The 27974-nt window shown below is 38.7% G+C and overlaps 2 protein-coding genes and 1 long non-coding RNA gene across 4 annotated transcripts in view; 1 reads left to right on the top strand and 2 right to left on the bottom strand.

Annotated features, from left to right (window-relative positions):
- Positions 1–735: 735 nt before the first annotated feature.
- On the bottom strand, positions 736–8756 carry LOC100367859 (mucin-5AC-like). The gene is made up of 8 exons (XM_002730863.4): positions 8674–8756; positions 7937–8259; positions 6914–7186; positions 5555–5845; positions 5079–5354; positions 3164–3398; positions 1316–1362; positions 736–975 (listed from the first exon to the last, which is right to left on the bottom strand). Exons 2-8 carry the CDS (start codon positions 8244–8246, stop codon positions 923–925), a joined length of 1485 nt encoding a protein of 494 aa, XP_002730909.1. The 5' UTR covers positions 8247–8259; positions 8674–8756; the 3' UTR covers positions 736–922.
- Positions 8757–14061: 5305 nt separating this feature from the next.
- Positions 14062–27974, top strand: part of LOC102809105 (uncharacterized) — a 25433-nt gene continuing 11520 nt past the window's right edge. Inside the window, exons 1-2 of one of the 2 annotated variants that reach the window (XM_006811673.3) lie at positions 14062–14301; positions 16262–16497. In XM_006811673.3, the coding sequence (XP_006811736.2) occupies positions 16281–16497 (217 nt within the window). In that variant the 5' untranslated portion in view covers positions 14062–14301; positions 16262–16280. Of the gene's footprint in view, positions 14302–14768; positions 14905–16261; positions 16498–27974 lie in introns of those variants that run through there. The other variant, XM_085497201.1, reaches the window with a different exon arrangement.
- LOC146747979 (uncharacterized) lies at positions 23626–27810 on the bottom strand. The gene is made up of 3 exons (XR_014928901.1): positions 27526–27810; positions 25769–25864; positions 23626–23936 (listed from the first exon to the last, which is right to left on the bottom strand). It is a non-coding gene; the product is annotated as an uncharacterized LOC146747979 (long non-coding RNA).

Genomic DNA, 27974 nt, shown 5'->3' with positions numbered 1-27974 from the left:
ATAATGCTAACATAAAGACAAAATAATATATAAATGTGAACAAAATGATGAAATAATGTAAAAATGCTAGCTAAACGAAAACATAATGATAAAATAACGATAAAAATGTGAACATAATAATGAAATAATTAAAAAAAAAGATTGTGAACATAATGGTAAAATGCTAAGAGAAATGTTTTTGGTACTGCTCTCACCCCATATGTTTCGCCTGTTTGTATGTACTTAGTTTTGTATTGATGTTTTAGTTGTCATCCTTATTTAATTGTTTTGCTATTCTTGACTATATAAATATTTTAAGTGTAAACTGCCATGTTTTGAAATTACTTTCACCAGTGTGCTGAGTTTATTTTATTCAAGTGTGTGTAGTCATTGGTTGATGACGGTTACAACTGCTTATTTTGCTTATTGTGTAAATCGTTTTCGCCATGTTTGTTCATATGAGTCCATGTCTCGCGCATGCGTGTTGCGACGAACACCGCCCTTTCATAGGAGCAGTGGAAACATTGCTTTGTGCATGCAAATACGCTACTGATAACCTCTAACTGCAAGAGATAACGTTCAAATTCGCCTCGTGATGCAATATTGAGGTTTCTTCTGTTGAACCCAAAGAATGTTTACAAAATGTGAGTGTGTAAGCTTTACAGACTTCATTGCCGTATAGACATCTTTGTTTAGTTGAGCAATCTCAAACAAAGTGCAAAACGTTTTAATCTGAGTGTTATCATAAATGCCAAATTGTTGTCTAATTGAACAATATTTTAATGAGCCTTTGACTTATAACAAATTTACACATATGAGATTTTTCATTCATACTGATTACCGGATACCACTCTGAAATAAATACAGTCAGATAGTTGCGGCGAATATTGAAACATATGTGCACTTCCAGTTGACTCGTAAACTTAAATTGACTTAGTTCTGACTATGATTGAACTTCCTCTTCTTCGATAATTGGCCTTTTCATTATTATAGGATCTGAAAATATAGTTACATGAAGAAAAATAGGTTATGATCAATACCGCCCTATCAACGGCGCCCTCTAGTGACAGAGCGCTTCAAATCAATGTCGTCCCATAAAATATACTTCGTTGTGTGGTCATTTAGAATTTAAAATTTTTTTCAAAATCACATTTTTTATTTATTTACAGTGTCTCTTTTACACCCTGCTACACACACCCGCCACGTCACTAAAGCGTATAATCGCTAGATAGCGCAATTTATTTGATAGGCCAATAACATCGTTAAGAAATAAATTTAGTATTGTTATTTCTACATTTGAGGTGGTTACAAGTGTATTTGTAATTGATTATCTCACCGCAGTTCATAATTGTACACGCCCACTTTCCGTCTTCCTGGCAATAACTGCAAATAAAACGTATATCAATGATACATTATCATGTTATGACAATATAGCGAATGGCGAGATTGTTGGTCTCACGTTTCAATCAGATCACCATCCCCTCTGTCCAATATGTTTTAGATAAACACAGAAAAACTAGATATTAATTTGCAAGATAAGGGATGATTTTCATGATAAGGGATCCTTTAGATTTTAAAAGTTTACGACTTACATCCACCGCAAACGTGATACAGGGAATCAGTGTGAATTATTTTGGGAGACTTGTTGAATTACTGGTACACATCATTCGTGATTTGATCCGAAACGTATTAAACTCATGTTGTGTCCCACAAAACAACCATAGACCTTCGAGGTCAAATCTAGAGTGAGTGTACAGAAGGAAGTGTTCCCTGCCGGGTAAACGTGCTGCAATATGTATATTTGATATAGGTGGTATTCACTCGCAGACACCATAAATCTAACGCCAAAAGCTACACTGCCAAATTTCAAGATAAATCGTTCTCATTTATGTTAATTTCGTATGGACGTGTATAATGACTGCATTGTAGGGATCACATGATTACAAAGTCACGTGAGATTTGTTTATTTCACATTCAAACTCAGATAAACCGAAGACTTGTAAGGATGTGTTTTACCATATTCCAAATGTCCGATTATTAATAAATGGACACACCTGTGTCAACACCACGCTTTCCAGTGAAACTTGAATTTTTTTCTTTTACAAGTAATGGTCTAATATTTGCGTTTTAATATGTACTCACTGATGATGAATTATAATTTGGTAGCTTATTTCGATAGGTATGTGAGGTATATTTCTTATCAAATGTATTTGCCTTATGGCAATGTTAATTGATATTAATGACGTGTTACTGTGAATATATAAATCTACATAGCCTAAAGCTCTTACCATATCTCAAAATTTCATTTGGTTACATGTGGTGAAAAATCGTGTGTAATGACAAGATGTATGTCAGTAATTATTAGACCATTCTTATGATTACTATTATTTTGTCTGAAATTATAATATTTCAGTTTAACATGGCTTTCTATTAATTTTTTTAAATGTCTATTTTGACTCATTTTATGCAGTTTTTCTCAAAAAAATACTTTATAATGGAAACAAATTCGAATAGTTGATGACGTGTCAAAATCAATAATTATGTAACGAAACAAATATTGGCGAAGAACAGAAATTACAGACTATTTCTTGTTGAAGGCGAATGGTGATATATTGATTCGAAAGTTGTATTATTACTTGTTGTAATTCTAATAATGAAACATGCAGGTAAAAGCGGACACCATTTCTGTTTATTTATTTATTATTTAATTTATGTATCGGCAACAACTCTTTCTCAAACTATATTATTGAATATAATATATATAATTAAATTATTAATTAGTCTAAGATCTATCTTAAATTCGGTTTTGGTGTGACCGTAAAAATCCCAATTGGAAAACATCGATTGTACTTGATACGTGAAGTAAACCATTATACAGGCTGTACTGTGTATGAGACTGATATCTGGTTATTGCTCATATTAATTGAATAAGTTGTTATAACTGTAGTGTCTGATGAATTTCATCTAAACTTTCCAGTGACCAGATAGTAATTTGACAGGTTGTAATTGAAATGTGCACGTGCATGTGACTAAATACAGTAACCTGACGATAATTGAAGTTACCTGCCAGATGTAACATATTATTTAACCATACGTTATATAAGATGAGGTGATATGTTATAAAGTTCAGAAGAGGTGCAAGGTATATCCAGGTAGCATCGTTATATTGGTATATTACACTCACCACGTGTTACAATCTTCTTTGCGAGTTTCACCGTACTGATATTGCTTCCCATCATGCACACACAGGTGTACAGGCTCCATGCACGCTGTTCCACAGTTACTGCCACTTGGACAACATTTCTCACTTCCTGGACAATCAAAGTCAGTTTGACATTTGTAAAAGCAAAATCCTTTTGGATTGGTTTCCAGTTGATAGCCGGGTACTAAGGGACACTCGCCGGATTTCTCGGTAGCATCTGAAAAAAAAAACACGAAGCTCGTCGAATATAATTATTCATTTATAATGTGAAGCCCTTCCTCACCCAACCCCAGATGAAACTGAATTGATTGTTGAATAAATATTGCCGAATTTAAATTATTTACATTACCTAGTATTATAAAATAGCTTAACCACAGAATTATAATAATTATTTTTTTTAGTTTAAAAAAAAAGCAAGAAAGTTTAGAAATAGGTAAAAATAGGGTATATTTTTAAATATCTAAAAATTAGCTCTTCAAACAAGAAACCTGGCGACTACTAACTGTGATTTATTCCATGTTTCATTTGAATCGATATTATACTTGTTTTAGAGAAATTCGACTAAACATGTATCTGTGGAAAAGCTAAAGATAGGCTAACTTATGTAAATTAGATTATTAAATACATAGCAGTAACCAGGGTTTGGGTCTAATGCCACGTGGTGTAAGAGCTATACATCATATACATCATATATTATAATGTTAATTTACAGTTTACAGTTGAATTCAGTGAATTAGATATGCTGACATAATGAATTAGATCATGTGACATAAATGGTCAGTTGATATGTTAGCCATATGTCTTGTCCGATGCCTTGATTGTTGCACTGGTCACATGCAGGCTTTTGAAAAAACAGATGAAAACGCTAAAAACTGAATAATTAGTATGCAAATTAGATAATTAATATGCACATCGTGCAACCCAAAACTAATCAGACCTGTGGATCATCCGAGAATCTGTGTGTCATTGTAATATGTTATTAAGCGATTTCCGAGAAACAAGCGAAAAAGCTTAAAATTGGTAAATTAATATGCAAATTAGGTAATTAATATTTACTTTACAGCTTGCTACCAAAATTACTCGGTTCTCCGAATTATTCAAGAGCCTCTGTACTGCGGGAATTGTTAAAAAGAGTAGGTCCATGTTCAAGAAGGGAAGAATAAACCGCGTATGAACTGCAACTGCAAGATGAACTGCAAGATGACTTTATTGAACGAACTGAAGAAGAGAGGTTCGTTTCCTACTTGCCCTTGAACATGACTGGTTACAATGGATATGGCCTTGTACATATTGACGAAAAATAAACGAGTTGATTGGTCATGATGATTTTAACGAGCTTGACATTTGGTTGAAATTAAATCAACCTCATTGGCTGGATAATTCTCAGTCAGAATCCTAAATTGTTATAAAGCTCGGTAATTTTCCGATATAATAATTATACATTAAGGTAAAATAAGTGGTTCTTGAGATATCAGTGAACAGTCACTCAAACTTGCACACATAAATATAGACACACTAACTGAAAAGCCCCCCCCCCCTCCCAAAAAAAAACAAAACAAAACAAAACAAAAAAAACATATACATACAAAACTAAATTATGGAATGGCGATAATCATATTATAATAATGATAATAGTAATCTGTCAATCTGACAGTTATACACTGAAACGCATTGCAATATTAGTACACGACTTATATTGGTGGGCAACAGCAAATCATTGTATGCATTATGTCTGGGGAAATTATTGGTTTATATATTATACACTATGAAGAAAATTGGCACTTTGTTAAATCGCCAATAAATTATTTAGGCCACGGTGTCGCTAACTATTGGGAAAATCAAGTACTTTTAGTTCAGTCAGGGAGTAAAATACGTGGTAAAATATAATTGTACAAACCATCACAGCAGAATCGTACTTTGTAGTCTTGGCAAACGCCGTCGGGTTGATCGTCATTAATACAAGCAAAACCGCGAGTTGGACTCATGAACAGAAATACTTCACCAGTCTGGTCAGCCGGAGTTCCATCCAACGTGACTACATCAATGCTAACTGGGTTATCACACATTGTACCAGGAAACGCATCTTCCAAATCAGGTAATGTCTCCCAGTCACCTGTCTTACTAGAATCGTCTTTGTCCATCCATTTGGTCCAGTGTTCACATTCGATGATTTCTGTTGAAATATGGTATGCGTTTACGCATGTACTATGACTAACCGACATTGCATTTAGTATACACGCTCCACAAGAAGTTGAATTGAACATAACAATTCAATGTAAAAGTATGATTTAACAAAAAATATGCGTAATCTAGTAAAACATGGAATGAAATGATATATTAATGAATTTAAATACTGTGTGTAATAATGGTTACCTGGGCAACAGAACCTCACTTTGTAGTTGTCACACAAATCGTCATCTTGATCGGCGTTCAGGCAAGCAAATCCGTTGATTACGTCATAGCTGAAGATTACGTCACTGGTCATATCAGCTGGTAGTCCGCTCGTTATTGAAACAGCTTGGATTTTACTCGGACGTTCACATATTTCGTACTCGTCACATAAACGCGACAAAGTTTCAATGTCGCCTAGCTCATCGACTGTAGGGTCATCCACGTTAATCCACTCTGTCCATTCACCGTCACAGGGCGGAGGTTCAATCTCGTCTATATAAATAAATAAAAAGCAACACTTACTAGTAATTTAACACACCAATTTACGAATAGAACGCTTAAAACTCCTCGGAAGGAATTAAAACAAAGAAAACACATACAAAACAAAACTCACAAAATATACGAAAAATAATTACAAAAAATACAATTATAAAATGCAGAATTCAAGATATAACACTGCAATAGGCAAAAAGATAATGGTAGTTGTTGGTAGTGGTATCTATAAATTGAGCCATTGGCCATTAGACGCCACATATGAAATATTACTACGTATTTTACTAAATTAGTTTGTTTAAAACATGATTTATGTTGTTTTTCAGCAACGGTTCGCTACATAATTGATTCATAATAATACTATATATATAAGCTCTAATATGTAACAATTAAACTTTCTATTTAATTTTAATTAATATGTTAATTTGCGAAGCTTATAATGCATGCTCTTTGGTGCAGTGAATTATTAAACATAAAGCTCCTGATGAGTGAGGTACTTGTACCTTACGAAACAGTGCTGTCGAGTTTCAATATTCATGTAGTTGTGTATTAATTCCTCTGTCACCGTATTCACCCGCTCTACATATACTTTGTATTGAGCACTTTTGTTTTGGAATAATCGACTTTCGTATTTACATATATTTCGTATCTATCTATCTATCTATCTATCTATCTATCTATCTATCTATCTATCTATATCTATATATATATATGTGTGTAAAAATGTCAATTTATTACATGTGGAATACACAAAACGAAAAAAAAAAAAAAACTTCGCAAGATGATATACATGAAAATCGAGTGAAAATAAAACATTTACAGTACAACTCCGAGTCATTTTCGGCGATCTCGCGAGAAAGCAAAAGGTTTGATACAGCGCATGATACTGAGCATGCGTGTATTAGTAGTGCAAAGTAAACTAAATACAGCCACCGAAACTAAATATCTCGATGTATATTTTAAAGTAGAATTTAAATTGCATTATTAGAAGCCAGTTTGAGGGACATTTCAGTTTTTGGTAAATTAAAGTAAACTGTTAAAACATGACATCGTATAATTAAGAGTTACCATGGCAACAAAACCTGACTTTGTAATCTTCACAATATCCTTCCGCTTGTTGACTATTTCTACACACGAATCCCACCAATGGGCTATACTGTGAAAATATGTCACCGGTGCTCGATGCGGGGTTATCATCAAGAGTCTGTACCTCCAAAGCATAAGGTCGTGGGCAGAGGGCGCTGTTTGGATATTGACTGATTAGATCAGTTAACATCTCCCAGTCACCAGTGCCAGATGGATTGTCACGATCGAACCACTGAGTCCAGTCATCTGGACATTCTGTAATAAATAACGATGTGCGTTAAAGCTAAGTTTTTGTGCACAATTTTTCACATTGGTATGAACCAAATAATTTTGAGGCAAATTAAAATCAAGTTAAAATTTTGGCTTTAATTGTGATATTTTTCAAATGTTTAATTAGTCCCAGACACAGACTCTTGTACTACAATATATCTCGATATTTAAAAATGTAATTTTCTGAGAATACATTCTTTACCAAAGAAACTGAACCCATCCCTAGGACAATTAAAACGACTAACGCTACAGAGGGGGGAGGGGGCAAGGGTTATTTTCGCTCAACGTAATTGCAATATTTTTTTGTTCGTACAACGTAAGTTGATAAAATAAATTCCGTAATTCTGTAATCATAGGCTAGACGTACAACGTAATCAATCAAATATTTTGTTCGTACACTGTAAAAATGTGTCATTTTTCTCGGTACGTACAAGAATCTACTTCCAAATAAAAAAGTCGTAAAGAATAATCCAGGGAAATTACGTTTTCGAAACTGTAAACGACTAGATTCACTACAAAATTCAATTTTCACTGTAAACTGTAAAAACGTCTTTTTTCCTTGTAAATTGTAAAAAGCCCTTTTGTTCCCGCAAAACTGTACCAGCTATCCCCCTGCCCCCTACAAACGACATTGTAATAATGACACTCTCACTTATCGACTGATATGTTCAATAAACCAATTTTACAAAGCGCTATCGTACAAGGATTCAAGATACCTGTGTCCAATTATCATACCTGTTCTAGGGCAGCATATGCCATCGTTACATGTGAATCCATGAGAACACGTGTTATTGGCTTCACATTGTAGTACGTTTCCATCGGAGCCAAGTAGCGGCAAACCTTCTGGGCAGCTCATGTTGTTCACAATTTCCGGTTGTGTGATCTCAAATTCATCTGTTTCATTAATTTCCAAATTTACTTCTTGGTATTTATGCCCTGTGGTTAGCTTGGCTGCTTCTGGGCTGGAAATCTCAATTTGACTGATTACATTTGGTGTTAATAATAATACACATGCCACAAACCGATGAACGTTATTGGCAACCATCGCGTTCTTCAAACTATGTATGGAATTCAGAGATTGAGAAACTGTCAACAAAACCAATGTTCAACATATCTCAAAATAATGATTGGACCAGATGGAGATGGTTAGGATAAGAGTTGTCATGCCTGGGTTGGTTTCTACTAGTATCATTGATAATGGTAGCTTATCAAACAATACAAAAACACAAATCCTTATTAAACAAGTGGTGCGAAATTTCCGATCAAAGTGTCTTGGAATTGGAATTGTTGGATTAGTATAAAACTTCCCTGAAAAAATAAAAACACACATAACGGGGAGGGGCTTTGGTCGTCAATATTCGAGCCATGATGAAGTATATATAGATTTTGGAAGGTTCTGGTCAAGTGGAAAAATATAGGATTACAGACCCCTTTTGGATACAGCAAGCAATAGAGTACACTACAATACTTACGCTTGTGACTGTCACACTCGTCCAACTGACACGTGGTCTGTAATATCGGGTATATATAGAAGCGACAGAAAGTCACCGAGTTTTTTGCTATAGCAATCATAATGTTAATACAGTTTGTGATTGGTATTATTAAACGTCATATGCACGTCATATCATATGGTGTGACTAGATGTAATTACGCTAAGTGTGGACTGAAAGTAAAGAGTTTTGATTGCTATAAATATGATCCATCCGGTTTCGTCGTATAAGTTTGTTGTGTTGCCTTGAATTCGAGTTTGATTGACTATTGTAAAATGATGCGGTTGATATTGTGAATGGATACAAACAAGAGAGCATGGTTTGTTGTAAAACATTTTTTTTTTTTTACGGCAAACATAATTACAAATCACTCTTTTTTAAATTATGGGTACGCATTGTTTCTATGTGTAACAATGTCAAACATCCCTGCTTTTCAAGGGTTTACATTGTCGTCTATGGTAAGTGTATGACTTCTATTAATACTATGGTATGTCGTTGATAAAGAACGTGTTTTCGTGAGTTTAAAGGGCGATCGTCGCGCAGCGCGTGTTCGAATTTCATGTAAATAAACAATGTAATTTACACGCGTTGTATACGTCGCTATGAGTCCCATATCGAACAGGACGCGACACGACGATTGCCACCCTTTAACATTATCGGCGTCTCTTTGGTCTGCCAACGACAGATGCATTTGGGAAACATGCCACATTCTGCAACTGTTATGCGTAAAAAATCACACTACTCCGAACAATCACATGGCAATTTCACGCATAAATGCGCAAATAAAATAGAAAACAAAACAACAACATTGAAGTACACGTTACGGTGGATGAATTTCATCTCACTAATAACTTATAATTAATATCAATTTTAGCGTGTCTTAATATAAAACAAATCATTATAATAATGGCTGGACGTAGAGTTAAATTTTCAAATATGGTCTTCACGGTGTACAGATGTCCGTCACATACATTACAATGCATTTTCATCACATGTGGAAAAGTAATTATTGTTCAGGTAATTAAAAATATTCCCAGTCATGTTTCTCTGAATGTGACATGTGCTTTTCGGGTATTTTACCATTCAGAACCGCACGAATACAAAAACACACAAACAAGACTGCTATTTGTTTAACGAACCATGTGTTTTGCTGGAAATAATTACTGTATGAAAACATATTTTGCTGGGAATACATACTGAATGCGGGTACGGAGAAAATCATTCATATCGGTGAATTGTCACATACGATATCCATTTTAGAAAATGTTAATATGGGTATGTGTATGGGCAAAATTATACATCTCAGATGACAAAATACCTTCTTGGAACAGTAACACGTAAATTCACAGCGCGGCAATAAATAAATAAATATTGTCACATGATGACAATAAGGGTACAAACCATGAAAACAAGTCACATACCAACGGAAAACATGAACAGAATCCACATATATAAAAAAATATCAAACATTAGCATCACAATGACGAAACACAGAATAATGCTTATTTCCTTCAAATTGAATGGAACATACATCTACAGTATGTTTATTTTCATCATTTCTTTTTACCAAACGCTTCAGCGTGGTATTAAGAGTTTGTTTTCAGGGGTGGGTGATACCAAGGTGGGAAATGGATGCACATATGGGGTTAATTCCTTGAATTGCAATATAGAGGGTTCAGGCTGAAATACAATATATAGTGTTTTCATGTTTCGTCTGATATTTCTGTGGTATTCTGCTGCTGTAAGTAATGCACGATTTGTTCCGAAATTCAGTATATTGTGTGTATTCCAGGGTTATTCGTTTTTTGCTGAAAACACCCCTATTTTTTAGTGGCAGAGTCGAATAGTCTCACTCCCACTGGGAAATCTGCATTGTTGCTTGAATGTGAGCTAATTAAACACATTTTCCAGACCGGCGAAATAGTATGCAACAGCCAATTTTAACAGCCTGTCACATGATTTTACTCAGAATGTCAACATGAAAAGAGGATAGTCCATTTTACGCAGGAGTAATTGGGAGTAGAATATGTGAGGGATAGTATCAACAGAGATGTGTATAGTGAAAAGTAATATTTATCCTTCATTTGCATCTCTGAGCATTTCTGTTTTAGTATATTGGTTTGAAAATGTTGAACTTGCATGATTTGCAATGTGTTTTTTTTACAGTGACTCCCCTATTGATCGAATCCCGGGTTTGAACGAGAACGGCACACCACGTGATTCGTTTGAATACAATGCTGATGGCAAACATGCCGTGTTACTGCGGTACTCCACTGACAGGATGACTTACTACTACTGCATGCTACAACTTCGCTTGTGATGTTGCTTGTTAGCCATGGATTACATGAATCTTGATTACCAGTCAAATGTTGCTCATTTGATGTTGGTAATCTTTATTTGGAACTGAGTAACTTCCTGGTACTTCGTACTATGATAAAAATCAGTCAACATACATCAAGTTCTCTCAATCGTAGTATTCCATGTGATGTACACCTAATATGCCAAAAATGTTGCTGAACGATTTGAACTGAATAAAAATAGCAGACGAAAATTTGTTTACAAAATAAAAATACTTCGGTTGCCAATGAAAACCGGTAAAAAACAAGCAATATGTTTTCGGTTGTTATTATGGAAGGACATGAACGTGAAGCTAACGTCTATTTATAACTAAAACCGGACACCTTATACGAGGTTCGCAAAATAACATGGCAGTCATTAGAAGTCACTTTATTTTATTGTTAGGACGTATTCAGCCGTTAAATGTATTATTTCCAACCGTTTTGCGATAGTATTTTCTAGATTTGAGGCAGCATTTACATTTTATTCAAAGTTCAAAGCTGCGTTGGGATTACGTTGACAGTGGTAACAATGTCGGCGCCAGTGATCTCTTACCAGTGCGCAACGTAGCCAAAATAAAAGGCATCATCATTTGGGCACTGCTATTACAAGACTGGTAGGAGGCAATAAATTTGGCGAAAGTATTCAAAAAACAGATTTTGGCTGTTGCCATGGTAGCGGTTGGTCAGGATTGTTTTTCCAATTAGTGATGGTACGACCTGCCTGTCAAGTATGAACAAAATCAACCAAGCCAAAAAAAATCACAGAAGAGTTAAAAAGCCATTCCTGCTGAACAGTTACTCTAAATTCGGGGTCAACTTTCTCATTAATGAAAAAAGATATCAAAAATTCAAATAGTAACTTTTTGCCCACACTCAAGCCGAGTACAATGAGCTATGTCTGAGGTGTTGTATCACAGGGAGTTGGACAAACTTATAACTATGTATTTTAATAAATTATTGAATAATAAAATGTATATAACTTTTCGTTTACCCCCCCCCTTCCTGGTATCTATTTCAAGTATTTTTGTCAGGTTCAAATCGTTCACCAGCATTTTTGGCATGTTAGATGTACATCACACAGAATACTAGGATTGGGAGAACTTAATGTTTGTTGACCACCTGGAAACTGAGTTTTATAAATCTTGAAGGGCTCTCGGAAGATCCACCCGCTGCCTGGACCCCCAGTAAAATCTCCGATTAATATGGAGCCGCAACCATCAACATACATGTACCATGAGGTTTCTGCTGGCGACATTGCGGCGTTACTCAGTTCCAAATAAAGATTACCAACGCCAAATTAGCACAATTTAACCGGTAACCAGCGACGACCGATTTCAACGAAAGTCATTCCGTCAGTGGAGTACCGCAGTTGCACGACATGTTTGCCAATGCACAGATCTGTGGAGGAACTTTTAACTTCAACATCAACCGTGTATCGTAGTCGCCCTGTTTAAGTTCTGGTTCTGTCGTGGTCCCAACTAAAGGGCGACAGTCGTCGTGTCGCGTCCTGTTCGATATGGGACTCATAGCGACGTATACATGTACAACGCGTGTAAAATACATTGTTTATTTACATGATATTCGAACACGCGCTGCGCTACGACCACCGCGCTTAAACATCCACGAGTAATTTATTCGGACAATGACTCAAATTAGACGTCTGATTATTTTATTTTCACACGTACAGCGACACGCGTTCTACACTGACAAGCGTTGCTAGGTCGCAGCACTGTCTTGGAGCATATTAATGGGCAATTGGGTTCCCCGATCTAAATTTCTATCCCGGTTTGTTGCACGTTCTTTTTTTAATATGAAATAATCAAATATGGGACATATGTACAATAACAGAACCCCATACCCTCCCAGTGGCTTCGCTCGTGAAAGTACGGCAGCAGGATACACCGCATCACTCGTGAAAATAACTTCCATACGCAATGAAAGCCACGGGGAGGGTATCTGTCATAATACTTCATTATCACTGAAAACATTTTTCCCCTGAAATAAATTCCAGTGAATATGCCATTTCCCTCATACTCTATTGAGACACAGCGCAGTGAAAATTGGATTCACATGTGATGCTTGAAAACATGTCAGCAAAAATAAATTAAGTGAAATTCAACGTGACTTCATAATAGTTGGAAATGAACACATTACACCCGACCCTACCACTTCATATACAATGTAAACTACACCCCAAAACATCCTTTCACCCACAGTTACTACCGTGTTTAACGTCAGGAGAAATTGAAATAAACAAATTAATTATAATTTCAGCCTCTAGTTGACCACTGATTAAATAAACTACCTCGTCTTTATGTCAACTTGCAGTTATTCGTTGCCTACATCAGTGACTTCAAAATATATGTTTCAATCCCAGGAATTTCACTCGCTGTTAATTGCATGGGAGAGCCAGTCTTTAATGAATTTCTATTGTCACGTCAATTTCTTGCGATTACTCGGAATATTAAGCTGTAACCACATACCGCCTAGGTGCTGTAATTAAATCCTGGTGTAAGCACCATATGAACTATGAACAATGCATGTGAAGCCAGCTGTGTGGTATATTCAATCCTATAGATTTCTCATTGTTTGGTAACTATTTGCTGCAAATGCAACAAAAATCAATATAAAAAATATTACCCACACAGTATTCTACAGGTTACTTGTTTTGTTATAGTATTTGACTATGTTCTATTCAAAATAAATAATGTCAATAAAGTTATTATTATTAGTTATATACACATGCATGATAAGTTTAGGATCTGCCTAGTGTGTGACCAACAGGAAATTGAGAATGAAAAAAAAAATCCTTGTCAATTGCAATCTATCAATCTTTTTCTGTTTATTCATTTTTGATTTCATTTTGATATCAATATGTACATTATGAACAGCAGGGATTAATTACCACACTGTCCTATGCTATTCTCCTTAGGTCGTAAGTTTCTCTAAGTTACGGTGCCGCCATATTTGTATTTGTACGTAATTTTCAGAATATTTACGCAACATAGCAAACATTGTATTGAGCGGCGGACTGTTTCGATCGTGATAATGCTTCACGCTTTTGAAATGGTACAACTGCGTCGGTCGCCAGGGCCCCTCACATTTAAGCGTCTCGTTTATGACCGGCCACCCCTTCAATACAGTTGACGGTCAACTTGGTATGTGATCCACCTTCTTTTTACTGTTGCTGCTTGCGTCTCCATCTTGTTTTAGGGCATCGCTGGCATTAACGACTGACTTTCATCCGTAAATACATCAAAGTAAAGATACGGTAATGTATTAGGTTTGGTAAATCCACTGAACTTTTGAAGAAAATACAGTTGTGTTTCAGACACCACAGCCTCTCAGATCAAACTGCACTGATGAGTGATGGCTCTGCAGTTGTTTACGCAAGATGGTAAAACAAAAGGGGCGCTGAACTCGCGTCATCAACATTCGACTGAAGTCTGTAGTAATTTACACTTTACCAGTTCCACAGTTGCCTTCGCCGTAACCGTGGAACTAAAATGAAAATGTTATAGATTTTTTTATATTTATTTATAAATATAATAGAAGTTGTCATTTTCACGTTTTATTCGGAATTGACCATCAGCCAACACAACAACTATTAAGTTGTCAAGACTTGTGAAGCTCTGATTGGCGAATTGCAACTGCAGGCGTTCAACTCTGCGAGGGCCTCTTCTTGTCATATTTGGAGGGGGGTATTGAATTAAAATGAGGGGTGGGTAGGCTTATAGGCTTCAGGTCAAGGGGTGAGAGGGCCTTATAAGAGGAATGCTTTCCCTACAATGTTGTGACCTTTGACTCTTAGCTGTCGGACCCAGATCAGACGAGATTCTTATATTATCTATTCAAGGCTTGTCTTGAGGTGAAGGTAATGATATATCAAAAACTAGTTTCATTATTTTTGTTGAATAAGTGTAATCTATAGGTATATCTTCTGTATGAACCTCAATTCATAACCAATCTTCCATACTTTATTTAGTGTGCAACAATCAAAGATTTGTAAGACACAAAAACAACAGATTATGTTAAAGCGAGATGGTCATCCATCACCTGCAGACGTGCGAGAATTGAGTCCCAAGCGACGATAACAACACATGTTGAAAAACGCAAAGGCTCATGGGTAGACAATTGTTTGTAAACAATGACACACTATGTCCATCTGACGCATATGCAGGTGATAGATTAAGTCAAAATGCATGTAAAAACGACTAAATATGGAAGTTCTTTGCATTTGCATTTGCATATCAACCATATTTGGTGTAATATTCTACAAACCTGTCCTGGAACTAACTTTGCATTTATTAAAGTCTAATATGTTACTTGTAATTACTAGTATCCTGTACATATACCAATACCACAGTCAGCTGGCGCACATCTGATATAATAAAATAACACTTTCCTGGGGTATTTGAAACTAAAAATTGGCATTCCAGCTCAGCAGCCAATCAGCGACGGCCTTACACTTAGATGACAATTTCGGTTTTAAATACCCCGGCTTAGTGTTCTAGGTTCTTCGTGTAATTAGGTGTTCGTATACATAGGATTTTCCACATAAAAACGACGAATTTGGTCGAATTTTGTTATCGATTGGCTTAATATAACTCCAACGGGCCGTATTTTTGTGAAAGATTGGTACTTTTGTCCTGATTAGTAGGAATCTGAAATACACGTTTTACAACTTCTCTATTATTTAGTTTTATGCGTCATTCAAGATGGCGGCCCCCATATAGTAAATATCGCATTTATTTTATTATATCAGGTGTGCGCCAGCTGACTGTGACCAATACATGTTATACTGTTGTGATGAACAAAGCTAGAAAAAGTGACATAGCATCTGGATGCAATTATGTGACAGGTGTGCCCTTGTGTCATGACTGTGCATTTCTGTATGCGGCACTCTTGTGTCTGGAGTTCCTAAAATAGATGTCAATGTATACATACCAAATTAAATTTGTAGATTTGGGTTGAAAACCACTCCCCACAGTGAGGTTTTGTATTTGACTCTACTGTTTGATAGTTTCGGTGATAGGGTTAATAAATTGTCCATCGTTTCTATGTGAGTGGAATATGCTATAAAATGCGTAGTTTTATAGTTCAAATTTCATTTTATATACATTAGTTTGCATGAGATGCATATATCAAACATGATTCATTATAACAGCTCTAGCTATTTAACTTGATGCAGTTAACCAAAAACTGTATTGGAATATTGTGATTTGTTCTAGGCATACTTATATACTAATAATGGCATCCTGGGAACAAGACGAAGATGAGGAAGAGACAATTTGGCAAGAACTAGCAGATGAATATGCAGTGAAGTTATGGATTGAAGAACGAGAAACCAAGGATAGACAGAATTTAGAAGAAATGGGTTTGCCATATAATGATATCACAACTGGTGGGTTGTCTTATAAAGTCAGAAATGGGCTTGTGTACCAAGAATATTCTCAAGAAACGACTGGTAATAACAATAAATCAAATATTTGATCTTGTTACAATGTCTTGTTTGAGTCTCATGACACTGTAAAAATATTAATTGATGACTGTTTTACCAGAATCAGCAATTATTATTTTTCTTCTATGATATTGTCTTATTACACAAACTAGACATAGTCCCCATCCTGATGCAGTCTGAAATTCACTACGTTCAATTACCCACCATAGACTCCGGTCAGTCAAAATGATTATTTTGAACTGTAGGTACTAATCAGCGATTCTGTCGGTGACGGAGAGATAGAATCTAGGTCAGGGGAAGCCCCATGACGCCAAGATTCTTTTACCCCTTACGTCACAAACCCACGTGACCGAGGCCACATGACAGCGCCATAGGTAGCCGTCAATCACTCTTCATTTTTCTCTGCCTTGTCGGGGAATGATTCTGAGTGACTCTGCCTGGCTCTGTTGCTTTTTCCTGTCCGGGTTTCTAGCGTGGGTCGTCGCCGCAGCTGCGGCATCCGACATTCTAGCTGGTAGGATAAGTTTTTCTTGTCTTTTTACCCTCGTGTCGTTTTCCCCTTTGTGTGTTATGCTTTTCCACAACAAAGAAATTAAAACCCGGCGCCACTACGTAACCACATGTTGGTTTCATGGCGGCACCTTTTACAACTGTAATTCGTTTCCCTCATGCATGTCGTTTTTATTTACAATGTATTTAGCAATATATAGATGTAATGACAGCACCAGGGCTCGCTGCCGTTTTCTTTCCGGTCTCCTTGTGTTTCGAGTCGACCGTGCAGTGGTTATATTCAGAATTTACCAGCATAGAACCCACATCCAATATACTTTGTCGTAGCTTCGTGCGGGGTTCGGGGTTTTTTGCGTGAAGGTGTGTGTTTTTTCACTGGAGTTCTGAGGCCTGAGATTTTCTTTCAGAGCCATCAAAATCGCTGAGACTGACCGCGTCACAGCAAGGTCCCACGTCTAGTAAACAAATCGGTTAAAGTGAGTTGCACGTTTTGCATGATACCAGTACTTCGCATACCGGGACGTCGAGTAACAGGCCTGACGGTGGAGGTACCGATATTTTTCTCTGTCTCCCCCACTGATCGGAGGGTATCCTCACAGTCTGTTTTTTCAGGCGGTGGTTTACCCGATTTTACCGGCTGCAGCGAGGCTGTGCCCCTAGAGGCTTTCCTCCTATGGGGCCTGTTGCGGGTCCCTTTGAGGACCCTTCCTTGCACGGCGCCGGGTTTGCCTCCGAATTGAGGGCTTTGGTCGAAGGACTGTCGGGGCTTTGGTCGAAGGACTGTCGGGGCAATTGCGTCCCTGGCAGGCCGGGTAGATCAGACGCAGTCGGAGCGAGCTGTCTCCACTGTGTCCCCTCGGTGGGCAAGCAGGAAGGGACATGAAAGCATGTTTGCATTCAAACACATCTCTTCCGGGGAACCCCCGTTCCCAGCCGCGGCTCTCCCACTATTTTTGGGGGGAGGCCGAGGCTCAGGCTAATTGCACCGGGCCTTCTCTTGAGCCTCGGGCACTGAATGCCAACGGGGTGCTGGCAGTCAAGCCTCCGATCTTGGGGCAGGGCTTTCAGGTCAGGGCACACATTGCCCCCCCTACTTTCAGCCACCTAGGGTTCGTCATGCGGTAACGGTACAACGGTAACGAATTTATCCTTGTGTCCGGTCTCTGCTGTGGGTTCTGACTCCTTTCTTACTGACCCACAGGCGTCCCCAGAGGGAACCGACCCTGTCATGAGACACACAGTCAAACACGCTCCCTCTCACATATTTAAAGTGAAAGAGGACGCAGTTCGCTCACGTCGGATACAGCCGGTACTCCGGGCGGTCCCTCAGAGTCTTCCATCTGTATGACTCGGTGAGCCACGCTTTTGGGGTGAGGTGGAGTATCATCGATCCCAGTGATACAATGTAGATACCCCCACCCTTGATCTTAAAGCGACCACCTAAGGTTGCTTCAACGGTTATGGGATCACGGGCATCGGGATCCAAAGCAACCCCGTCAGCAAGTCTCTCCCTGTCCGCCTGAGTGCGGAGTGGGGCGCAGAGCACGCAAACGGTGTTGATGGGCAGCGTTCGTCAGCCGCGGAGGATGTAATGCTTAAGGCCCCGGGTGAGAATAACATTAGGCAACACTTCCCACTGGACCAAATGCTACCCGATTGGTGTGGTTTCGGGATCAGACCCCATAACGTGGGATGAGACCAAAACGCCCCCAACCGGATTCCAAGGCCTCTTCCCCAGACCGGTACCACAAATTTGGCAAACCGGGCAAAGGGGGATAGCCGCGTTCCATGGGTGTCTTTGCCCTGAGGGCAGAGTTGCTTGAGCGCATTATTGTGCATGTGTAGGACTCTGGAGACCTTGGAGGCAGAACGCACCAGCCTCCTAGACCAGGCGACATTTTACTGGTGGGTCACCGCACATCTACATGCATCACCCCCTAGTGTCACCTGACTCTCTTGGCCGGGGCCACTACTGTGCTACGAGACGCGGCCTTAGACGCACGTGTTTTCGCCGACAAGCTGAGCTGGGGTATGTCCCCACCTCAGTGATGCAGACTGGACATCCTCCACCCTCTTTGTTCAGGGAATGGTGGGTACAGTCTCGGAGCTTCGGAGTGCAATGAACCAGAGGGTTCAGATCGAATCCGCTAGCCAGTTATCCCTGCCAAGGGCAAGCGGAGGGCACCCCAAGCACAGAAAGCCCTAGGGCGTCGTCCGCTAGCCAGAGTCAGCCAGGAGGCAAGCGCTCATACCCTTCCATGGGAGGGAAGAGTAGTGGCACGCCCCCAGGGAGGAAAGAGCCAGGTGGTGGCTCCTCACCCTCTCTGGGTGGACGTCTACTTGGCAGCAGGGGAAGCATGTTTGACGCTCACCTCTGCAAGCGGTGGGGACAGGCACGTGTGAGTGGCCAGGTCACAACTTAGTGACTACTTCAGGCCTTGGGGAACTCACCTCATGGGGGAAGGGAGCACCACCACCCCCTTGCAACTGCCGAACACATGGCCACATATCCCTGTTGTACACAGATTGCGCCGGTGTAGTCCGGTTTTGAGACAGCGAGTGACCGATCCCTGGACCTTTCCAGGTGGTGACATCCTGTTACGGGATACCGCTGAAATCTCCATTTCCCCCCGTCAGTGTCTCCCCTGTTGGGCACTGCACTGACTCAATCAGACAGGAAGTAGTAGTTTGCTGGGAAAAGGTGCCATACATCAGCCGGAACCAAGTCCAGGCTTTACCCAAATGTGTTCGTAGTACCAAATCTACAAGTGGCGGGCGTCCGGTTCTGGACCTAGGCAGACTGAATCAGTACGTGCTCCTCGATCGGTTCCACATGGAGACACCATTCAGAGTTCTCCTCTCCATCCACTGTTTCGACTGGCTAGCCTCACTAGACTTAAGCAGGGCCTACCGGCACATACCGATGCACCCAGCAAGTTGCCATCTCCTTCAAATTGCCCAGCTGGGCCAAGTATTCAAATTTTTGGGTGCCCCCCCATTCGGGTTAGGCACAGCGCCCTACATGTTCACCCGAGTGATGAAACAGGTAGTACTGCTGCTTCACCAGATGTCGGTACACCTCAACCCGTACCCAGACTACTGGTTACTAACAACCATGGCAAGGGGTTAATAGCCAAACACGTCAGGCTAACACAGGATTTACTTCACCAGTTGGGCTCATTAGTAAATCGACAAGTCCCACCTCGACCCAACACGCAGTTGGTGTCCCTGGGCATGGAGTTTTGACACAGAGGTAAGCTTGGCTTATCGAGCGTGTTGCTTAGCGCTAAGCAGCCTAGTCGAATGCCTAGTCGGCGTTCCCTCAGTGTCCCTCCGAGAACTAATACAGATCATCGGAATGATGACCTCAGTTCAAAGGGTGTTCCCCAGGCCGCACTACTCAGCCGCCCGGTATAACGCTTGTTATAACACAGAGTTCTCTTATGGGAACTAGATAGGCGGGTTTTGTTCTTGGACCAAGTGAAGGAAGCCCTGCCCTGGTGGTCGTCACTGGCCAACCTCGGACGGAGTGCCCCTTGGACCCGCTCGCCGCAGGTATGACTCTGCTAACAGATGCCTCCCCCAGGGTTGGGAAGCACATCTATTGGACCAACAAGCCCAAGGATATGGCCCCCGCATTAGTTTCGGGACTACCATATCAACTGGCTCGAACTGAGAACAGTGTACTTGGCACTACCACGCTTGCTACTCGTAGTTTGAGACCACAGAGTCCTGCTCCGCACAGGCAACGCAGCGGTGGTCTCCTTCAAGAAGGAGGAGGGACGCTTTCCCCATCGTTGTCAGTCCTGGTGGAGCAAATCCTCCTTTGGTGCCTGGAATTCAATGTGGAGCTAACCGCACACCACCTTCCAGGGGTAAGGAACAGTCTGGCGACGCCCTTTCAGGGTGTTTCCGTCTTCGGAACACGGAGTGGCTGATACCCCAGTGGGTAGCCTCCAGGCTGTTTTGGCTGTGGGACGGTCCAAGGTTGGACCGGTTTGCCGCACCCCGGAATGCCAAGCTCCCGACGTACGTAACACTCCTGCTGACTCCAGGAGCCTGGCCAGGGTCACTTTGCTAACCCCGTGGACCCACTTAGTTGTGTACGCCTTTCCTCCCTTCTCGTTCACCGGGCACCTGAGAAAACTTTGACAGGTGCACACCCGCATATTATCATGGGTTGCACCCAATTGGCCAAGCAAGGCCTAGTTTCCACTTCTGTTGGAAATGCTAGTCGAAACACCAGCAGTGCTTCCGGACTTACCGGACCTGCCGTCCCAACCAGAAGGCACACTGCCAACGAGCCCAGCAGGCTCTCAGTAGACCCGCACATACGCAGTGTTCTCCCCAAAGTGTTTTAGCGTAGCGGGGCCGCTACTCCATTATTTATGCCGCTACTCTGAGAGATTGCCCGCTACTCTGTGGCATTTCCTGTTACTCTTTCTTTTAGCTTGTTAATACACGTGCGAATCTGTTAGTCAGCGTCATCAGCGTCCGGTACTGTGAGCCAAATCAGGTGTGAATGGAAACATGTCAGTGATTACGCAAAGACAATGGACTAATACAGCTTCGTACTTCGACAATAAACACTTTCGCCCTATTTAATTGGGGTAATAGCGAGTATTTTCTCAGTAGCATATTTGGCTGGAAGAAGCAACGATGTCAAACAGCAGAAATATTACGTTGTGGTTCCGCGTAGAACGCCCTGCTGGGCCCCTGGTTGTGAGCGATAAACCCACCAGCAACGCGGTCACCGGTACCCCTGTCGGCAGTAGTACTAAACGTGTCCAAGATGATGTTACAACGAAAAGTGCAAAAAATAAACTCTAGATTTGATGCACAATGGACAACAAAATATACGTGGCTGAGAGAAACATCCGATGGCAAAGGTAAAAAAAGTATTTATTTGTAGCGTTTTACTTGGAAGCGAGTTTTGACCTAGTTTAGTAAATTTTTGTATGGCTTCATTTTTTGCCGATCGTCGAAACATTTTTTTGGAAACGACCTTCTTTCTGGAAGTTCAAAAATTGTTGGCTACGATTTATCAAAGTAACTAATACTAGTATTGTGTTTTGAAATAGTTGGGTAAAGTTTATCGTGGCAATTTTTAAGTTTAGCGACTTTTCAAAATGGCGGCAATTTGTTTATTTTCGTGTTGATCGTGACGATATTTTTTAAATACAAGTATTGATTCGCTCCTATTTCTTATCTTTTAGGAATGCTGTGACACATATGTGGAAAATTCAACTTAAAAACATCCAGAAATAGTTCTTTGGTATGGAATTCTATGCCATGTGCAACTATTACGAAATATGCTATCGATAAACACGCACACTCGGAGATGCACAAGAAGGCCATGTCATTTAATAGAAGTGGGAAGCAAAGAAAATCACGGCGTTCTCAAAAGCTGCAGATCACTGGGCTTCCATGAAAGTCTGAAGAATCAACATTACATAGAAATCACACAGCAGCAGATTCATTTAATCTTCTACATAAATTTGTTAAAAAATAAAGACACATTTTCATCCATGCAAGCCTGTCATTATTGTTTTCTTTATCTTCAGACAAATGCTAATGATATGTAAATTATATGCAAATTAGCCGCCACTCTGATACATTTTTCTGGGGAGAACACTGATACGAAAGCCTTATCTGAGCGGGCTGCCAACATCCTGGCCAGGGCGAACAGGGATTCCACCAACGTAGCCTACATTTCTAGGCTGCAAGCATGCACTGATTGGTGTAGCGGAAGGGAGATTGATCCATACCATCCCTCTATTGGCCAGGTAGCAGTCTCCTTCGTCCACCTGTTTGACGAAGTGGGTTTGTCATACACAGCGATCGTTGGCTACAGGTCGGTCTTGTCCCCGCCACTCTAAATGTACGGGAACAAGACTAGCCGATTGTCCTATTATTAGGAGACTATTTACTGCTTTCCAGACGCCAAGACCCCATACAAGGGAGCCGCCCAACTGGGACTCGTCGGCTGTGTTGTCTGCTCTAAGCAGACCGCCCATTGAGTCTCTCCAATCAGCACCACTCAAATTTTGGACGTGGAAAATAGTCTACCTACTGGCCCTTGCCTCATTGCCTCAGGTAACCCTTACGAAAAAATTCTATAGAATTCTATAGAAATTTTATTGATTATTCTATAGAATTCTATAGAAATTCTATAGAATTTAACAGACATTTGGCCCATTTTCTATAGAATTCTGTAGAAATTTTACGGAATTCTATAGAAATTCTACAGAATTTTATAGAAATTCTACGGAATTTTCTAGAAATTCCACAGAATTCTATAGAAATTCTATGGAATTTAACAGACATTTGGCCCATTTTCTATAGAAATTCTACAGAATTCTATAGAAATTCTACAGAATTTTCTAGAAATTCCACGGAATTCTATAGAAATTCTACAGAATTCTATAGAAATGCTATGGAATTTAACAGACATTTGGCCCATTTTCTATAGAAATTCTACAGAGTTCTATAGAATTTGTAAAGAAAAAGGTACCAAGAAATTTGGACCCTTTCATATAGAATTCTACTGGTCATTTAAAGATTTTAATTAGGCAGTATTCAAGTTTCCACCCAAGGCTGAGCAAAGCAACATTGCCAAATATGTGAAGAAAAATGAGAAAACTTTATTAATTCACAGAAAAGTTAAACATTGACACAGCCGTGTAACTGAAACTTTAAATGACAAAATTAGTCAGACTGTCCATAAATACATTTAGTTATATAAAAAAATTGTATTCAATCAGTACAATTAAGGAAAATCTAAAAAAAATCATAGCTATATACATGTATTACTCTGGTTGTAAATACTGGTAGGGTGAAATGAAAAAAAATCAGATTCCACTTTCTAGTTTGTACACATAATTTATTCTTGATGAGTCCTCTTCAGTCTCAGCCAAATTGCTTTGATGCAGTCCCTAAAAGTGAATATGAATATTAAGATATTAGCGCAATGTTTTCGAATGATTTAAGAAAAGAAAATAATTAGGTTGTTTTACATCATGTCATGTGGAACAATGGTTTTCCCTCTAATCATGTATTCACTGGACAGGAGATAGCGGAATTTAGATGCTACACTGTACCATTTAACCTTTTTATACAAGTGCAAGGGTGTGTTTTGAGAGAAAATTGGGTGTTTAATGCACTACGGCCCTACAAGAGACCCCCCCCCCCCCCATACAGGCTAGGTGTTTGATGTTTCTGTAATTTTTTATTCCATTCTAATCACTATCAACGATATACATACCGTAATACATTTAAAAGTGTGCTTTAAATGTATTTAAAATATATTTTTAAGCTACAAAATCACTTTTTAATACAGTAAGCAACAAAAAAAGGTTCCATATTTTTACCACTTTATAAGTTGGAAACATGTAATGTTTATATCAATAATCTGTGTGACTAATAGTATCAAATTAAGTTCTTATGTATGTTATGCAGTATTTGCAAAAAAAAAGACATTTGCAGACAATAGAGGTCTTAAAATTTTAACCCTGTGTTGCTTTGTTGTGGCTTTTCAGTGATTTTATATGATTTCCTGGCAATATTTCAACCCCAGAATGATAATAATTCTATGTTTGTTGCTATTTTAGTTTTTGACTACTTATTCTTCATCTGAATTGGAAATGCTAATGACATGAACTCTGGCCAATGCTGATCTACATTGCTTACCACCTATGGGTATTATACTGTACATACATGTAGATCAAAGTTGCATCTCACAACATAAATCAATAGAAATACCCTTAACAAGAATTCTGTGCCCAAAGCAAAATAAAGCAAACAAAATATCACAGTTTCATTTCCATTGCATTTGGCAATGAAGAAATAAAATTGAAACCACAACATCTGGAAATATACACATTATAAACATTTCCATCTAGCACACAGAGTTGTCACTTATTCTTTTTGGTATTCTCTACCAGCCTTATTGAAATACATACTAGTCATGTGCCATCAGAATGTTTGCACACTTTCTACTAGTAACAGTCTAGATTTTGCACAAAAATGGATGCCACAGATTAACTCTTTGCTTTGAGCATCCAGCTTACCAAATTCAAAATTAATACCCGAGTGGTATCGATTGTAATAATGTTTTATACTGCATGTTGATGAACTCATTGAATTATAAATTAACATTAACTGAAACTTGTTTTCAATGAAGTGTGTCTATGATCAAAATTGTAATCCAGTATACTGTATAATTTTTGTTCATCCTATAGAGATGCACTTCTTATAGAGCAATTACTGTTACTATACTAAAGCTTGTCTCTGAATGAAAACTTATGTAATGTTCATATTGAACAATAAATCATATTCAAAATTGTCCATTAACAGGTAATTTGGGTTAAAACATAATTTGGGCTAAAACAGTTTTATGAGGGAGTTACACTAGAGCAGATACCTCCCTTTCAGGTAGATAACAGTTTAAATTTTGTCATTGTTGAGCCTCTTGCTTGATGCTAGATGTTTCATATTCACAGCTGTTTTCCTTTTACAATGTTATTTGCAAAAACACTTTCAAAAATAATATTATATCATTCAAATAATTCGGTTTATATGCAAATAGCTGATTTCACCAGTTTTTCATAACACAAAAAATACAATGTAGGTTTTTCTACATTACATGTACAGCAGCTGATAACATCTAGCTTGCATTAAACTATTTTTTAATCTCATTATATTATATTATATTAATTATATTATATTAATGTAAAAGTCATACAAAATTTCATAATACGATACTGACCTTGTACATTAATTGTTCCAGAAAATTGTTGTATATTTTGATGTGTTGTACTAAGTCAATAAATGGATATATTATAGTTTCCCATTTATGGCAGCACTAGAATAAAAGATGAAAGTATAATCATAGAAATTAATTAATTATCCTGTTTTACAGTAAAAAAATAGTTAAACAACTGCAAATTAATTTTAATAAATCTGTGAGAATGAATCTTAAAAAAAATATGTCCTAAATATAAATTGAATATCATTAAGGAAAGAGAAGAATAAACTCGGTGAATCTATTCATTGTAATGTTAATTGAATACAAGTTAATTTGCATAATTTATTCAAGGCGCCATATTTGAAAATCAGTAAACAAAGAAACAAAGTCAGTTGAATCATACCCCAGACCATTCGTCCCAGTGTTATCGCTATCGCCACACGAGACTCCAGCTTGTCTCCTATACAATTTGACTGCGCACATCCAGAAAGTAGATGTAGCTGTGATTGGTGGAATACTAATGAGTTGAGTGTCAATCAAACGCCCACGCTATCTTTAGTAAACAAAGTCACATGACACGCGTCATTTTAGTTTTGATTAGTTCATCGGATCGGAGTGTCGGTGCTCGCCATCCATAAATCAAATCAAAATGATTTCTAAGGAAATTGTCGCGTCAGCAGTGGACAGTGTCTTAAAACACATCGATGGTATCAACTCTATCAAAGAAGAACAATTGTCCGCAATTGAAGCTATATGTAACAGGAAAGATACTGTCGCTTTTTTGCCGACTGGTTTCGGAAAATCGCTTATTTTCCAAATTCTTCCACTTGTCATCAAAGAACTAGGGTTAGATCCAAACCCAATAATACTGGTAATTTCACCGCTAGTTGCGCTAATTGAGGATCAGGTGAATGCGGCAACGAAACTTGGAGTTAGTTCCAGTACACTGACATCGCTGAGAATGCCGCCGGCGCAATTTTTCACCCAACTCGCGATTCTGTTTTGCAACATTTTATCAATATTCCCTTTGACAAAATCGCCGACAAAAGCACCGCTTTGCTGATCTTTTGTTCTATAATTCTTAATGCAAACACCGACCCTAGTAGTAATTAGTAACGTCGCCTAGTACATATGAACGATTTCAAGGCACCGCACTTAAATATTAGCAACATATTTTTCTGAGCGGTTGTTTATTCTCTTTCAAACGAGACATAAATGTGACGACATAGTCGATCCCTTATCCACCGCTAAGAATGCCGCAATGTTTCGTTCGTTTTGCAACATGCCACAAATCGTCGAAAAAAACACCACTTCGACGGAAGCTTGCGTAATAAGGGGGTTAAAACAAGAAAACAAATGCCATGTTTAATACATATCGACCTGTTTTACTTGCGAAAGATAACGGAACATGAACTCGTTTCGTGCGACTTCGGAACCCGAAGGAACACACCAACAACGTTGAATTTACCCGCTATCTTCCAAATATGGTATATTAATTTATTCAGTTGTTTATTTAGAGTGATGTCCGCGGTCGAATGCGATTGGCTATCGATGTCAGTGTAAAGGTCATATGAATATTAAAATTAAGTGGGCGGAAGGAAAATTGTATAGGAGACAAGCTGGAGCCTCGTGTGGCGATAGCGATAGCACCGGGACGAATGGTCTGGGGTAGTTGAATCAAAACAGTCAAAAAAATTACTGGTGTCCATGTCTGACTCAATTACATTGTCTCACAATAACACTTAATACAGAAAGAAAATAACACATGTTTCACTTACCTATCTATGTTGTCTTTATAGCAATCTTTTATCCAACAATTATCATTAATTGTCATTGTTCTTTGTTAGTCAATTAAGCTGTTGGCTGAGTCAGACAATCAGATCACCACTGCATGAAAACTACAAGTTGATGTACTATGATTTTGTTACCCATGTGTTCCCTGTCATTCGTTGGTCACTAGGTTCCAATAGTATTATGTTCAACAGCTTGAAAGTCACCAGATATTCCTTCAAACTGTGCCTTCTCTGTGAATGTTGTTGAATGACAGCAGCCATCTTGTTTGGTTGTTTGTGTGAAGCGTCCTCAAGTACAATGCAATGCATTGTGGGCGAACAAAGAGAATACTTTCTGAGGGATGGTTGCAATATGTTTGTTTTCAATATTATTATATTAATTTTGATCTAATTATATTTGTCAATGTATCATTTTACACACCAACAAAAACATT

This window comes from Saccoglossus kowalevskii, chromosome 3 (assembly GCF_978046115.1).
Source record: "Saccoglossus kowalevskii chromosome 3, keSacKowa6.1, whole genome shotgun sequence".
Taxonomy (NCBI): domain Eukaryota; kingdom Metazoa; phylum Hemichordata; class Enteropneusta; family Harrimaniidae; genus Saccoglossus; species Saccoglossus kowalevskii.
Note: the sequence above shows the minus strand (reverse complement) of the source record. Positions and strands in the feature narration are given on the sequence as shown.

Coding starts and splice junctions, on each gene's coding strand:
- LOC100367859 (XM_002730863.4), bottom strand. CDS start 8,246: ATGGTTGCCAATAACGTTCATCGGTTTGTGGCATGTGTATTATTATTA. Junction 5,846..6,913: donor AGTCAGGTTTTGTTGCCATG/GTAACTCTTAAT, acceptor TTATTTATATAG/ACGAGATTGAACCTCCGCCC. Junction 976..1,315: donor GTGTACAATTATGAACTGCG/GTGAGATAATCA, acceptor CTATATTTTCAG/ATCCTATAATAATGAAAAGG.